General features: G+C 42.6%; 1 protein-coding gene across 1 annotated transcript in view; it reads right to left on the bottom strand.

The window, feature by feature from the left end:
* The window catches only part of LOC147125171 (phosphatidylinositol-binding clathrin assembly protein-like), a 140,143-nt gene that overhangs the window by 14,545 nt on the left and 111,314 nt on the right, over window positions 1–14,284 (bottom strand). The window contains exons 14-15 of the mRNA XM_085992702.1: window positions 4,515–4,598; window positions 2,564–3,241 (exon numbers count right to left, since the gene is read on the bottom strand). Coding sequence (XP_085848828.1) covers window positions 2,564–3,241; window positions 4,515–4,598 — 762 coding nt within the window. The remainder of the gene's footprint in view (window positions 1–2,563; window positions 3,242–4,514; window positions 4,599–14,284) is intronic.

The raw sequence follows: 14,284 nt of genomic DNA, 5'->3' as shown, positions 1-14,284 counted from the left end.
GAAAAACACACAATAGAAGCCCTACATGCAGAATTCTGCCGAAGCATCCTTCGCACCCAAAGAAAAACGCCAACAAATGCATGCAGAGCCGAACTAGGCAGATACCCACTGATAATAAACATCCAAAAACGAGCACTAAACTTCCTAAATCACCTCAAATCTAGCTCCCCAGACACCCTTCATTTCAAAGCCTTTCAGACCCAAGAGCTAAACCCAGAAAAGAGTCCCCTGAGTCAACTGCTACTGAAACTAAGTACTCAGCCGGACCCTGACCAGCCCCAGACCAACACAGCCGTCCAAACACCAATCCGAGTGAACCAAATCATTAAACAATGCAAAGAAACCTACCTGGAACATTGGAACAAAATAACCGAAAGCCAAAGCAGATTAGAATGTTACCGGGCCCTAAAAAGAGAATATAAACTGGCAGACTACCTCACGACCATCAGAGACACAAAACAGAGACAGACCCTCACCAGGTACAGACTAAGCGACCACCAACTGGAAATTGAAAAAGGCAGATACAAGAAATCCTGGCAGCCTAGAGAGAATAGAATATGCGATCAATGTCTGGCCGGCGAGGTTGAAACAGAAATGCATTTCCTCCTAAAATGCGAAAAATTCAACACATCAAGAAACATATTATTCAACAAGCTAAGCCAAACAACCCCAGATTTCAAGGAATTGGATGACCTGTCAAAATTGAGATTAGTCCTAGGAGAAGGAGACAGACCATACCTTGGGGCCAAATATGTAACAACATGTCACAACCTGAGGACTGTTCAAAATTAAGACTGTTTAAAATTAATATTGAACGTACCAAATGAAGTACAAAGACTGTTTCAAATTAATATTGTTTAAAAGTAATATTGTATGTACCCAACAAATGTCATATCGATTGACACCTACAGAATGTTGGAAAACTGTACCTTTTTGCTATGTAAGCTTTGGCAATATGGTTCTCTGTAAACTTTCATGCCAATAAAGCATTTGAATTGGAATTGGAATTGGAGAGAGATACAGATACACCTGCAGGATGTCTCAGTGCTTTACAACAAATAGATTACTTTTGAAATGGAGCAGTCATCTTGCACAGTCAAGATCTCACAAACAGCAAGTTTTTAATGTTGCATCCAAAAGACAACACCTCTGACAATGCATTTCCTCAGAACTACACTTAAGCACCAGCCTAAAGTACATAGTGGGGCATGAACACACAACCTTCAGAGGTAAGAAAGCTGATACTAATACACAAATTTTAATTCAAAAGCTTCATTCTTTTATTGAGGGATGTTTCTAGAAGAAAAATGTTGCAATTGCTCTATCATTTTCCTGAACGATCATAACAGCAGTTACTTCCTTTCAGTGCATGGTTGTCTGCCAGTTGTTTCCAAGGATGATTTCAAGTCTAATATTTCAAAAGGTGAGTGCTCAAGAGCTTCAGTTTAACTCTACGTATTGTAAATCTGTTGCAGTTGTACTTTATCGACTGCAGGAATATTCAGTAAAAGCAACAATCCAACTACATAAAGAGCAGAAGTATCTTAAAAAGACTAAAAAAAACTAAAAGCTACATCATGTACCCAAGAAGTAATGACTAAACTAATTTAAAACGCAGTCAGTGATTCATGGCCAATTCTCCAATAGCCAAATCTGACCATAAGCAAACTTGTTCAATTAAATCGCTGTTTCACTTGAGATGCAACACTTGCCTTTTTACTCCCCCCTTTCCACTGTCCAGGGCCCCAAACACCCCTTCCAGGTGAAACAGCAATTTACTTGTACTTCTTGCAATTTAATATACTGTATTCACTGCTCACGACGTGGTCTCCTCTACATTGGGGAGACCAAACGCAGATTGGGCGACCGCTTTGCGGAACATCTCCATTCAGTCCGTAAGGTTGACCCTGAGCTTCCGGTCGCTTGTCACTTTAATTCTCCGCTTCACTCCCACCCTGATCTCTGTCCTCGGCCTCTTACATTGTTCCAACGGAGCTCAAGGAACAGCACCTCATCTTTCAATTAGGCACTTTACAGCCTTCTGGGCTCGTTGAGTTCAACAATTTCAAACTATAACCCCTGCTCCCAATTTTCATGCTGTATGATTTTGCCATCCCCATTTGCAACATTTCATCTTTCCTGCCTCTTACCCCAGCACAGTATATTCCTTCAATTCCTTCCTCCCCCCCCCCCCCCCCCCCCTCGTCTCTGCACCTGCTTAATATCTGTTACATCTCCAGCTTTTTCTAGTTCTGATGAAGGGTCCCAGACCTGAAACGTCAGCTCTGTTTCTCTCTCCACGGATGCTGCCTGGCCTGCTGAGTGTTTCCAGCATTTTCTGTTGTTATTTCAGTATAGCACTCTAGTCAGACTGTACCTTTAAGTATTGCATCCATTTCTGGTCACTGAGATAGAAGGACAGGAGGCATCCAAGAAGTGAGCTTATGGACATATACAAGAGAGCGAAAGAAGTGGAAAAGGGGAATCTTTAATATTATTTGAAATTAAACTGCGAATGCAAGACAAGCCGACACAGTTTCAAACTAGAAGAACGCAAATTTACGATTGATCAGGACATTCTTCACACAAAGTGCCCAAAGTATGGAATCAACTACTAGGTGTACTGAAAGTGAAAACCTGGCAATGGATGCTAAATGGGGGACTTTAGGATATTTCTGGCTAGATGAATTGTGATAGGCCAAATGGTTTTCCTCATTCATAATCATTTGACTCATCTTGTGACAGGATGAAACTTTTCCATCATTGAAAGGATTGTACAGAAAAACGAGAGGGGGGAAACACGAGAGGAAGGACAGCGAAAGAGACAAGTACACTCGTGCAAGAGAGATGCAGTGGAAAAACCATGAGTGACGTGTGTGTGTGTGCGTGTGTACGTGCGTACATGTGTGTGTACGTGTGTACAAGAGCGCATGATGGAAAGGGCGAAACAGTACGCAAGAGAGCGCATGGACGAGAGGAGGGATGGTGAGTGCGCGAGGAAGAGAGATGTTGAGTAGTTGAGAGCACAAGCAAGCGAAAGCGCAACACGAGCATGAGTGTAAAAAAACATGAGATTGAGTGCGAGAAGTAGGGAGCAGATGTGTATGCAAGGGGAGGCAGCAAACAAGAGGCAAAGAGAGGCAGACACTATACTTCTCATCAGGATGCAACTCACCAAGAAAGGGATCATGGGTAGAAATAACTTCAGGAACAGAAGCAGGTCCTTTTGAGGTGAAAGAATCTGATGCAGAAAAAAGGGATGTTCAGATATGAAAGTTAGCATTATCCCAAGGAGCAGAATACTGCAATCTCTATCTATTAGCTTCCGTATTTACACTGACAATTCAATAAATGCACCGACTGTGACTGCATTTTCATGCACTAGGTACCTGGATGCATATTTTAAGTTATATCTCTACAGTTCATCAAATATAAATCAGCTGAACATTTATGCCATACTACCACCTAATCATACCAAACTAAAATTCACACCCCTTCAGAAACAATTATATGCTTATATACATTCTTGATTTTTTTTAAAACCTAGTCATTAAGATTCTGACAATTATAGACCATCAAAAATACTAGATTTTTCTTCCGTGAAAAAGATAACAGAAGATTTCAACTAAACCGAGTTATCCTGTGAAATAACTGTGGTAATTAAAATTTAATTTGAGAAAATAGGATATGGCAGTCCATCTGAGAATCAACATATACAATTTCTGATTCTATAATGGAAATGGGATTAGAGTAGATAGCTACCTCTCTCGACCCCCTCCACTGGCTTGTCTGACATCCAGTACTGGATGATCAGATATTTTGTCCAACTAAATATTGGGAAGACCGAAGCCACTGTCTTCGGTCCCTGCCACAAACTCCGTTTCCTACTTGAGGTCATCCCAAACTCTGCTGCCCGTGTCCTAGCTTGCACCAAGTCCCGTTCACCCAACACCCCTGTGCTTGCTGACCTACACTGGCTCCTGGTTAAGCAACGCCTCAGTTCTAAAATACTCATCCTTGTTTTCAAATCCCTCCATGGCCTTACTCCTCCCCATCTCTGTACTCTCCTCCAGCCCTACAACCCTCCAAGATATCTGTGCTCCTTCAATTCTGGCACCTTGAGCATCCCCGATTTCAATCGCTCCACCATTGGCAGCCGTGCCTTCAGCTGCCAAGGTCCTAAGCTCTGGAATTCCCGAAACCTCTCCGCCTACTTCTCTACCCTCCTTTAAGACGCTTCTTAAAACCTACCTCTTCGACCAATCTTTTGGTCATCTGCCCTCGTATCTCCTTACATGGCTCGGTATCAAGTTTTGTTTGCTAATGCTCCTGTGAAGCGCCTTGGGATGTTTTACTATGTTAAAGGCGTGATATAAATACAAGTTGTTGTTGCATGTTGGAGCTGGCATGGTGGGCCAAATGGCCATTTTCTGTGCTGCAATTTCTATAATTCTAACTTCGGATAGACCAAGATGAGTCGCCACTGCACTGCAATGATTATGCACATTAGATACCTGCAGCAAAGATGTCTACCTCAGGAAAGTGTTCAATTTTTGTAGATGCAGCAGGACTTGGCTCAGGAAAAGAGTTGAATGCATCTAGGAAAGAGTTACAGAAATTATGTGTAGTACTAAATTTCTTCTCTTTCACTACCCCCATTGACTGGGTGAAATGCGTTTTTACAGATGTGAGTGAGACCACATGAAGCATGCAAGTGCTCTTTCCATGCAATTTTTCAAATGGATTTTATTTCTGAAATGTCAAAAATGCAAATACATTTAAAACTATTTTTCATTTGGTGTAAAGATTCTCCACAGTTTTAATGAAAAAAAAAGATACAGCAGCACTGACCAATAGTTTTTTTTGAAACACTGTTCATCCAAGATAGCTATGATGGTAGGGTTAAGAATGTTTGAAAATAGAGTTACACCAGAGCACTTGCCAGAAAACAGGTGTAAACTAAAGTGCTTAGTTTGATTTCGTGACCAATGTTCAGACAGAAAGACAAAAAAAAGTAACCGGAGGAACAGGGCAAGTGATTTCCTACAATTTTCACCTTCATGTAATTTCCCTAGATTTCCTCTTGTATACTTAAATTTTAAATCAGCCATGTTTTTAAAACATTGTGTACTGCCTCTCTGCCACTGGTCAGGAATACTTGCAATTCAGCCACTGTTCTGCTGAAGGACTCTCACAAATTAATTTCAGGCAAATAAGCCTTCTGATTTTATGGTTACACCTGATAACACACTTCTTGCTCTTGCCCTGAAAAATGAATTCCATAACGTGCTTGAAACCAGATAAAACCTGGATATATCAACTGTAACACATGCCGTAACATACGCAGCCACTTTCCCAGTTTGGCTCATGGTGCCATTCATCTTCTGTCTGTACTGACAGCTTCAGGGCCATGTGCCATTGTACACATGGACTGAATAAAGTTCAGTGAGGGAAGAGGTGCTGAGGATGCGCTAATGCACATTAACTCCTTTTAGCATTATACTTTGAGAAGACATTGTAAGCGTTTATTACTTATTTGGTTCCTTCCAAAATTGTTATATGTCTGATCTGGAAACAGGAGTAATATTCAAAAATCAGAAGGCTGAGAGCTAGAAGCTGATTAAATAGTTGTAACTTGTTTGATTCTCAAAAGGTATGTATTAGGCACCAGTTTGCAAAAGCAGAGCTTAGAGGCAGAGCTGGGTAAATCGCAATCGGAGTGGATCGCAATGAGTGGAAGCTGAGAATTTGATGATACAATAGTAGGAATTCAGTGGAGAGGAGCAAGGCGGTTTCTCAGTCCAACTCAAAAGGAGGAGTGGAGCCATAGAAGCTGAGGATTCTAAGTTAAGTATCTAGATATCTAATATTTAGGTTCTTGGTTCGATGTTCTTGCGTCAATGGTTCCAGTTAAGTTTGAGTAAATAATTTAGTCTTTGGGTAGTTTGCTTTGAGGAGCAAATAGAAAAATTGCAGTGTAGTTTAGACCTGGTTAACAGCAATGATAAAATAAACTGCTTAGATACAAGGTGATTTATAAGTTCCTAATTAGAATGGAGAGACAGCTACAACCTGTAGCCTGCAATTCCTGCACCATGTGGGAACTTCAGGAGGCTTCATGTATCCCGGAGGCCCATGTTTGTAGGAAGTGCCTCCAGCTGCTCGAACTCACGTCGAGGGTTTCTGAGCTCGAGGGGCAGCTGGATTCACTGCAAGGCATGCGGGTGGCTGAGTGCTTCCTGGATTGCAGGTTCCAGGAGGTGGTCATCCCACAGCCAGATAGAGTTCAGAATAATAAGTGGGTGGCCACCAGGAAGGGTAGGAAGAGGCAGGCAGTGCAGGAATCCTCCAGGAGTGTGGCATTTTCAGACCGATATTCAGCACTGAATGAGTGATGACTCCTCAAAAGAGGTGCATTCCCAATCCTGGTACCGTGAGGTAAAGGACTGCACAGGGAGCTACAGCAAAGTGTAAGAATGCAATAGTAATTGGGGATTCGATAGTCAGGGACAAACAGGCAGTTCTGCTACCGTTGACGTGAGACTAGTATGGTATGTTGCCTTCCTGATGCTAGGGTAAGGGACATCACAGAGGGTGCAGAACATTCTGCGGGGGGCGGGGTGGGGGTGGAGGAGAGAAAGAGAGCTAAAAGTCATGGTCCATGTCAGAACCAATGACATAGGGAGGAAGGAGGGTTGAGGTCCTGCACGAGTTTAAGGAGTTAGGGAGGAAGTTAAAAAGCAGGACCTCAAAGACAGCAATCTCTGGATTACTCCCAGTGTCAAGTGCTAGCGAGAGTAGAAATAGGAAAATATGGCAGGTTAATGTGTGGCAAGAGACATGGTACAGGAGGAGGGAGGGCTTCAGATTCCTAGGACATTGGGACCAGTTCTGTGGCAGGCGGGACCTAGTTAAGATGGACAGGTTGCACCTGAACAGAGCTGGGACCAATATCCTGTGGGCAGGTTAATTAATGCTGTGGGGGTGGGTTTAAACTAATTCAGCAGGGGGTTTGACACCAGGATGTTGTATTAAAAAGTAGAAACAAGGTGCAGAGGGGACTGGGAGAGATAGTTAGAGGTAGAAATACTACAGAATTAGGTGGGATCATAGAAAATACAAAGAGGCCTAAGTTAGGCTTGGAGTGCCTTTGTGTAAATGCACAAAGTGTGGTTAATAAGGTTGGTGAGCTGCAGACGCAAATAGCCACATGGGAATATGATGTAGTGGCGATAATGGACACCTGGCTCAAAAATGGGGAGGATTGGATGCTTAATATTCCTGGGAAAGATAGGGAAGGGGAAAAAAAGGAGGGGAAGCAGTTTTGATTAAGGAAAATATTACAATGGTTGAAAGAGAGAATGTCCTTGAGGGATCAAAGACAGAATCTATTTGGTTGGAGTTGAGAAACAATAAAAGAGCAATTACACCACTTGGTGTATTTTATAGGCCACCAAATAGTAGGAAGGTGATAGGAGCAGATTTGCAAAGAAATTACTGAGAGGTGCAAGGACTATGGAGACTTTAACTACCCCAATATTGAATGCGGCAGTGATTGTGTTAAGGGCAGGAATTTCTGAAGTGTGTTCAGGAGAATTTTCTTGATCAGTATGTTCCCTGCCCAATAAAGAAGGAGGCATTGCTGGAACTAGTCACAGAATCACAGAAACCCCACAGTGCAGATAGAGGCCATTTCGGCCCATCGAGCCTGCACCGACACATATCCCACCCGATCCCCGTAACCCTTACACCAACACATATCCCACCCTATCCTGTAACCCCACGTATTTAATCCCCCTAACACTAAGGGTCAATTTATCATAGCCAATCAACCTAACCTGCATATCTTTGGACTGTGGGAGGAAACCGGAGCACCCGGAGGAAACCCACGCAAACACGGGGAGAATGTGCAAACTCCACACAGACAGTCGCCCGAGGCCGGATTCGAACCCGGGTCCCTGGCGCTGTGAGGCAATAGTGCTAACCACTGTGCCACCGTCCTGGGGTATGAAGTGAGTCAAGTGGAGAATGCAGTCAGAGAGCATCTCGGGAATAGTGATCGTAGTATCGTAAGGTTTAGATTAGTTATGGAGAAGGACAAGGAGCAATCTAGAATAAAAATACTTAATTGGAGGGGGGGGGGGGGGGGGGGCTAATTTCAGGAATCTGGCCTGGGTAAATTGGTGTGAAAGACTGGCAGACAGAAATGTAATGGAGCAATGGGTGACCTTTAAAGAGGAGATGGATCGGGTACAGTCTAGGTACATTCCTATAAGGGGAAAGGGAGGGCAACCAAAGCAAGAGCTTCCTGGATGACAAAGGAGTTAGAGAGTAGGATGAAGCAGAATTAAATCAGTTTGATAATGTAAGAGAATCAGGCTGAATATAAAAATTATAGGGGAGGTGAAAAAAGAAATGAGAGGGACAAAGAGACAGTATGAGAGTAGATTGGCAGCTACTCTAAAAGGGGATCCAAAGGTCTCTGTAGGCACATTAACTGTAAAGGAGTTAGCAGAGGAGCAGTGGGGCCGATTAGGGTCCAAAATGGAGAAAATGGAGCATGGCTGAATGAATACTTTGCATCGGTGTTTACAAAAGAAGAGGACTTTGCCAAAGCTATGGTAAACAAGGTGGTTGCTGGGATACTGGATGAGATAAAAAAAAGAGGTACTAGACAGTCTGACAGGAATTAAAGTGGCTAAGTCATCCGGTGATGGGATGCATCCTAGGTTGCTGAGTGAAGTAAGGGTAGAAGTTAGAGGTGCTGGCTACAATCTTCCAATCCTCTTTAGATACAGAGGTGGTGCCAAAGGACTGGAGGACTACAAATGTTACAAAAAAGGGAGGATAAACCTGGCAATTACAGGCTAGTCAGTTTGTCGGTGGTGGGGAAGCTTTTAGAAACAATAATCCGGGAGAAAATTAACTGCCATTTGGGCAAGCATGGGACTAATAAAGGAGAGCCTGCATGAATTTGTTAAGGGCAAATCGTGTTTGACTAACTTTATTGAGTTTTTTGATGAGGTAACACAGAGGATGGATGAGGGCAGTGCAGTTAATGTTGTGTATATGGACTTTCAAAAGGCATTTGCTAAAGTACCACATATTAGGCTTGTTAGCAAAATTGAAGCACATAGGATAAAAAGGGACAGTAGCAGCATGGATACAAAATTGCCTAAGGGATATAAAACAGAGTTGTGGTGAATGGCTGTTTTTCAGACTGGAGGGAGGAATACAGTGGCTTTCCCTAAGGTTCAGTACAAGGACCACTGCTGTTTTTGATATACATTAAATGACTTGGACTGGGGGGGGGGGGTGGGGAGGAGAAAGAGGTACAGGGCACAATTTTGATATTTGCAGATGACAAAACTTGGAAGTGTAGTAAACAGTGAGGAATATAGTAATAGATTTCAAGACAGACAGACTGGCTGGTGAAATGTGCGGACACTGGCAGATGAAATTCAACACATAAATGTGAGGTGATACATTACTGGGATGGGGGGGGGGGGGTTGTCCTATGAGGAGAGATTGAGTAGACTAGGCCTATATTCTTTGGAGTTTAGAAGAATGAGAGGTGATCTCATTGAAATATACAAAATTCTTACAGGGCTTGACAGGGTAGATGCAGGGAGGATGTTTCCCCTGGCTGAGAAGTCTAGAACCAGGGATCACAGTCTCAGAATAAGGGATCGGCCATTTAGGGTTGAGATGAGGAGAAATGTCTTCACTCAGAAGGTGGTGAATCTTTGGAATTCTCTACCCCAGAGGGCTGTGGAGGCTCAGTAGATGAGTATATTCAAGACAGAGATCAATAGATTTTTGGATATTAAGGGAATCAAGGGATATGGGGATAGTGCAGGAAAGTAGAGTTGAGGTAGAAGATCAGCCATGATCTTACTGAATGGCGAAGCAGGCTCAAGGGGCCGAATGGCCTACTCCTGCTCCTAGTTCTTATATTCTTATTTTGCTAGGAAGAATGAGGAAGTACAATTTTAAAGGGCGTGCAAGAACAGAGACCTGGGGGTGCTTGTGCACAAATCTCTGAAGGTGTCAGGACAGGTTAACAAAGCTGTTAATAAAATATATGGGATCCTGGGCTTTATAAATAGAGGCATAGAGTACAAAAGCCAGGGAGTTATGCTAAACTTATACAAAAGACACGTTTGAGCCCCAGCTGGAGTAGTGTCTAATTCTCGGCACCACACTTTAGGAAGGACGTGAAGGCTTTGGAGAGGGTACAGAAGAGATTTACTAGAATGGTTCCAGGAATGCGGGATTACAGTTACGTGGATAGACTGGAGAAGCTGGGGTTGTTCTCCTTGGAGCAGAGGAGTCTAAGAGGAGATTTGATAGAGGTGTTTAAAATAATGAAGGGTTTAGAGTAAATAAAGAGAAACTGTTTCCAATGACTGAAAGGTCGATAACCAGAGGGCACAGATTTAAGGTGATTGGCAAAAGAACCAGAGATGACATGAGGAAAAACTTTTTCACTCAGTTGTTAGGATTTGGAATACACTGTCCGATAGGGTGGTGGACAGAGATTCAATAATAGCCTTCAAAAGGGAATTGGATAAATACTTGAAGGATAAAAAATTGCAAGGATATGGAGAAAGAGCAGGGGAGTGGGACTAACTGGATTGATCTTTGAAAGAGTAGGCACAGACTCGATGGGCTGGATGGCCTCCTACTGTGCTGTACTATTCTATGATTATAAGAAGGCTTACAGGTGAACAGGGATTTATTAATTCAGAATGCACCGGACATGTACAAATTTGTATATTGTTATTATTAAAATTGGAACACATTTAATGGAGTAACCTTGAATTCAAAATAAATATGATCACAGTATTGCAGAATAGAGTTTTCCCTCAATTTTTCACTCAAGTCAAGATCAACAACAAACTTGTGACATTCAATTTTTGGAAGGTAGGAAGAGGGAAAATGAAGTAAATTGAGGTATACAAGAAAAACAAAAGAGAGATTAATTGTTCTGCGTACTGGCTGACATGCCGAGCCACGAAGCGCACACACACAAAACACAGTGCTGTTGAGTATCGGTACTTTTGGTCATGTTTCTAACAGACTTCTTGCATTGGTACTTATTCTGCAAAAGTGTAATAGTACTTGAGCAAAGTAGACACAAGCTTGACTTGGAATCACCACAAGCCTCTGTTTTTAGTCTTATTTCATTTAGGACTGCACTAATTCAGCATTACCCTTGATCTTTGAAATTACTTTCAAAGAACCAGATACAAACTTGCAAGTGGATTTCAAATCTGATCGGACAGTTACGATTTGTGCTCGAACATCACATTCCCTTAGTTGAAGTAAAGGTGGTATTTCTAGACAAAGTTAAAATAAATAAATGGCTGCTGGATTGGGCCCAGCAGGTCAAAATTTACATTTTCCACCCCCCTCCCTTGGGGTCAAAAATACATATTCAGAGAGGACAACACCTGTCCCCCAAGCTTAAATTGATACTAAAGTGAATGCGAATTCATTTAATTTTCATGTGTAAAAATGCAGAACTCAGTCACTGTAGCTTTCTTGAAATGACGAAGCCTTCCTCAAATGTTAGAGAACAATTACCCAGTGCAAAATACTTTTGGTGAATACTGAACAGGATTACTTATGTTCTCCCTGGGCTAAACTGCTAATTAATCATATAGAGCAGAACAACTCCAAACTTCTTCTCTTCACCACAAAGCACTTATTTAGTCCGCTTTCCTCTTCATGAACTTTAATGAGAGAAACTCAGACTCCTTGTCCAAAATTCAAGACAAACAAAAATGCTGCTACCTCCTCTGGCTTTCCTTCAATACCCAGCTCTCTCTCTGGTCTTCAGCCAACTGGACCCTCACCCACTTCATTCTCTGCCTTTATTACATCTTCCCTTCTCAATCCACTCCTCTCGTCCATGAAGCCTATAAACTGTTCCCTCAGTTTTTCTCCCATCCCAGCGGCATATTTCACTCCCTCAGTTCTATGCTTTTTGGCATCACCCCAGCTTCTTAAAGGCCATTATTGCTACTCCTCTCTTCAAAAAGCCGACCTATAACCCGCCATTCGATCCAATTGCCACCCTATCGCCAACCTTCTTTTTCTCTCCAAAGTCCTGGAGTCAGTCAGTGCCTCAAAACCACATGCCCTCCCGCTGTTTTTGGGACATCTATTCTGCATTTTACCTTAACTACAGCACAAAGATCACAATGGTCATGGTCATAAAGACATCCTGTGACCGTGTCTCATTCTCAACTTCAACACTGCTGACCATTCCCTTCTCCTCCAATGTCTCAACTCTGCAGTTGACTTCTGTGCTACTACTGTCCTCTCCTGGTTCTGCTCATACTTCTAGTAACGCAGACACTGTGATTTCCAAAGGCTTCGCATCCTCCTCCGCCCACCGTCACTTCTGATGCATCGATGGGGGCCATCCGTGGTCCCCACTTCACCATCTCCATAGTACTTCTTGGCATCCCCTAGAAGCAGGCGGCCAGTTGATGACATCCAGTTCTACCATTCTGACTTCTTCATTGGTCCAAAAGTTATTGCTACACTTTTGAACTGCCAGTCCAACATCAAGACCTGAAGACAACAACATTTTCTTCAGCTTCACATTAATGAAACAGCAGCCAACCTTCTGGCCTAAACTCCATTGGGCCCCCCTACCCAGCTGCCACTTTCAACTCAGTCAAGAGACGTAGAATTGTGGCGTACTACTAGACTCAGATCGGTTGCCTCGCACACATCTGCTCTGTTACCAAGTCTGTTTTCTTCCAACACTTTCTCCACAACACTGCCTGCCTCTATCACTACATTTTCATCTTCTAAACCCTGCTCTATGCTTAATCAGTTAGAGATTCAAGTTTTTAAATGCTTTCTTAACCAGTCTCCCTGTCTCAACCCTACAAAAGCTTCAACTCATCCACAATGCCGCAGCTTGTACCTTCACCTATACTCCCATCACCCCATTTTATCCTAGCTCCATGTACCCAAAAAATCTCATTCTCTAATTTAAATCTCTCCATGGCCTCATCCCATTCTTTGTGATATCCTCTAATCTTATGTCCCCGCTCAAAGAGCATCTACTCTGCTAACACCCGAGTTTCTCCTGTCCTCTCCGCTGCACCAGTGTTGGCGTCATATTCAGCCACTAAGCCAGTGTCCTCTGGAACTGCCTACCCAGGTCCTTCTGATTCGTCACTCGTCTCCCTACTTGCAAAAACCTCCTCTTGAACCATGACTTTGGTCCACCACTCTAGCCTTCTCCAATTTTCCCTTTCCTCCTTCAGCATCCACGGTTTTGTTTTCCTTAATGCAGAGCACTTGGATGTCGGCCTGCATGTGATAAGAACTACAGAATGTAAGCTATTGCTCTTCAAAATACGTAATGGCCCGGATTTTGAGGTCAGCGGTGAACAAACAGAGTTTGCCATTCATTACACTTACAGCTGCCCATAGACTTTCGTGGGACGACAGAGTCATCGGGAGTCAGATACAGCATGGCGCCCACTATAGGGGATTGGTGGTGTGTGTGAACAGGGAAAGCAAAGTGTGTCTCTTTAACCAATCAGATTGAAGAGTCCTTTCTGAGGCATGCAGAGCCTAAACCAGGAAGTGTAAGTCAGAATATTTAATTCAATGTAAAATCATGTACAGAAAGAGAAATAAGGACAGGGAAAGAAAAATGAAATTGAGAGGGATAGAAGAGACAGACAGAAAAAAGAAAAAAATAATTTTTAAAAATATAATCTCCAATAATTAAAATCTGAATGAATGAGATTCCACACTTGTAAAAGTAAATTCTCAGTGCCAGAGACATTGTTTTGCAGTAATTAAGACTTATCACGCTGTTAAAACTCACTTACATTTGAATGGACAAGCCTAACTTTTTCTGGCATGTTTATTGGGTATCTCATGGATAAGTACTGCAACTTCACGACATTCATGTATGTGAATGCCAAATCTCTTGGCGCGATACTATTAGAGCGAAGCTTATGGAAGAGCAGGGTAAATCGGACAGCAACTTCATGATTTCCATATTTAACTGCGCATGTACGACTGTGGAAGTTGCTGTCCAATTTACTTGTTAATAATGATGAGTGCTGATAGCCACACTGTTATTCCTACCGCAAAATACGGGCCAATATTGTTCAAGTTAACACTGCATGAGATTAAAAACGGAAGATACTCAATGCAGTATACTGCAAAATTAGGAGACTCCATCACAAAATACACATTCATACAAGAACACATGTCCATACTCAGGCTTCAGTACTTATAA

This window comes from Somniosus microcephalus, chromosome 1 (genome assembly GCF_052327205.1).
Source record: "Somniosus microcephalus isolate GS21.2 chromosome 1, FLI_Smic_1.0, whole genome shotgun sequence".
Taxonomy (NCBI): domain Eukaryota; kingdom Metazoa; phylum Chordata; class Chondrichthyes; order Squaliformes; family Somniosidae; genus Somniosus; species Somniosus microcephalus.
The sequence above is the reverse complement of the archived record's forward strand: the minus strand, read 5'-3'. Positions and strand labels throughout refer to the sequence as shown.